Raw genomic sequence first — 2,482 nt, forward strand, 5'->3', positions numbered from 1 at the left:
CAGAGGCTGCAGCTTTTTGGTGCCTGAATAGTGTTGATACTGTAAAACAGTAGAGGACTCACTGCACTCAGAAGCACCATCTAATCTGCATATTCATAGAGTTTGTAAACTAATTGGGGTTAAAGTTTAAGGTTAAAGATCAGCTATTTTAAGGCATGAAGGGAACATTTCCTCTGAAATCCTGCCTGAACCTTTTATTTTGATGGTGATGGCTCTTTATTAAGGCTGAAGGTGGCGTCAGAAAGAAGACTGCAGGTGACTGCAGGACTCTCCAGGTCTTTATGAACCTCACGTTTGCTATTGGCAACAAAATGTTTTGAAGAACATTTTAAAAAGTAAGCAAAACTGGACCTTTAGGAAGCCCATAAGAACAGATAAAGAATGGCAGACAGACATGTGAAACATTCCTTTATTATAAATAGATCATTTGTAGAAAAGGGACATGCTTCAGTTCAGTCATGGGGTTTAAATGTTTCACAACCAAAAGCTACAAGTCACAAACTCCTCTCATATTGTACAGATTTTATAAGAAAGTATTCACCCCCCGGATGTTTCATTAATTACTATACACTGACCGTGATTTACATATGACAGCAATAAGAGCATAAAACATCACAGGGGATGAATATTTTTTTAAAAGCTCTGTACATCATGAGACGGACGATATGAGACGAGAATCAGAAATGTCCACAACCACAACCAAGATTTTTTGTTCTTTTTGTTTTTTAAATGTACAATTAGAGTAACAACAGACTATTTTTTATTTTATTTTTTAATGTAATTCTTTTGTTTAGTTTTCAAGCTGCCATCCGTTGTCCTGTTTATGGGTCCATGGATGGTTTTCAACAGTTTTTGAGCCGTTCAGGGTCTCTTCCTGCTGTCTGTAAACCGGTAAACCCCACGTGATGGTTCAGTCTGTCAGAGGTTTTATTACCTGATCCCTCAGTTCAGAGAAGATGTCCTTTCTCCTCGTCTCTTCTGGGACTGATAGATTAGGGCAAGGTAGATCTTCATCCTGCTGAAGGGTCTCATCACATGGCGTGGTTCGTGTAGCTGACATACATAGTTTTTGTTGATGGAACTGGACAAAAAATAAAAAGACACTCATGAGATGCATATATTGACATAGTTTAATCTCCTGATGTTCAAATTCTAGACCAAAGTCAATTCTGAAGAACCAAACTTTTATTTGTGTAAAAGATTCCTAAATCAAATCAAAGTATAGGATTGTGGGTCCGTTGAATCATTCAGTCTCTATACAAGCGGTGCAAGATTTTAGTTCTCAGTGCCGGCAGTAAGTCGGACCCTTCAGAGTGGGAACTGGACTTTGCCAAGGCTGCCCATTGTCACAGATTCTGTTCACAGTTTCTGTGGACAGAAATCCTCTGTGCTGCCAGGGGGTGGAGGGACTTTGGTTCCGTGGCCTCAGGAATCCATCATATCGTGGACTCTGTATCGGTCTGTTGTGGTTCAGAAGGAGCTGAGCTGTAAGGCGAGGCTCTCTGTTTACCAATCAGTCCACGTTCCTACCCTCATCTATGGCCACAAATTTTGCCTGGTTACCAAAAGAACAAGATTGCAGATACAGGTGGTCAAATGAGTTTTCTCCACAGGTAGCTGGAGTTCAGTTATCCAGGAGAGACTCATAGTAGAGCCGCTGCTCCTCCACATTAAGTGGAGCCAGTTGAGGTGGTTATTTTGGTAAGGATGCCTCCTGGACGCCTCCCTGGGGGGGGGTGCTTCTGGCATGTCCGACTGGAAGGAGACCCTGAGGAAGACCCAGGACATGCTGGATTGACAGGGTTCATGCAGGTTTCACTAAGTTAAATTTAAGACCTTTTAAAGACCTTTTAAGACCATTAGTAATGACAAAAAGAAAAAAATTGTGTATGTCTTCTGGACGGGTTCTTCTCTAATGAAACGTTTCGTCTCTTCTCCGAGAGACTTCTTCAGTCTGAGAGTTTCAGGCAAAATTCAGGCTTTCAAGCCCTGCCTCCATGTGACTGATACTCACATCACATGGCTGCGAGTATCGGTCACATCAGTCAAAAAGGTTAAGAACCTCTGCTCTAGACACTCCTGCGCCCTCAAAATGTTCAGCAGATCACCTGCATGGTCCCAACTGCTACATGCTCACATATTGCCATGATCCCAGCATGCCTTGATCCATTCACTGACAAAAACAGGATGAAGCTACAAGCTATAAGATCATGGAGCCAGCACAATGATACATGCAGCACGTGTGAACATGATGGGGTTTGTAGCCAAGTCATGTGGACAGAGTAGCAAGTGTAACAGGATTAATATTGTATATGATTCCACTTGTCATCACATTTTATTTGGGTTGTGTTAAGAGGTAGAACAGCGCCCTCTCTTGGTGGTTCGGTGTAATAAGTATAGTGGACATGAGAACCACGTTGCAGTTCTGAGAGAGACGGGCACGAGGTAGGTGTATTAGCATTAGCTCTGTGATAAAATATTC

At 42.1% G+C, this 2,482-nt stretch overlaps 1 protein-coding gene across 1 annotated transcript in view; it reads right to left on the reverse strand.

Moving 5' to 3' along the window:
* Positions 1–395: 395 nt before the first annotated feature.
* LOC106525874 (metabotropic glutamate receptor 8) overlaps positions 396–2,482 on the reverse strand; it is a 180,298-nt gene continuing 178,211 nt past the window's right edge. The window contains exon 11 of the mRNA XM_014020246.1: positions 396–1,081. Within this exon, the coding sequence (XP_013875700.1) occupies positions 1,032–1,081 (50 nt within the window). The 3' untranslated portion in view covers positions 396–1,031. The remainder of the gene's footprint in view (positions 1,082–2,482) is intronic.

The sequence above is a fragment of the Austrofundulus limnaeus genome, unplaced genomic scaffold, assembly GCF_001266775.1.
Source record: "Austrofundulus limnaeus strain Quisiro unplaced genomic scaffold, Austrofundulus_limnaeus-1.0 Scaffold245, whole genome shotgun sequence".
NCBI classification, from domain to species: Eukaryota; Metazoa; Chordata; class Actinopteri; order Cyprinodontiformes; family Rivulidae; genus Austrofundulus; species Austrofundulus limnaeus.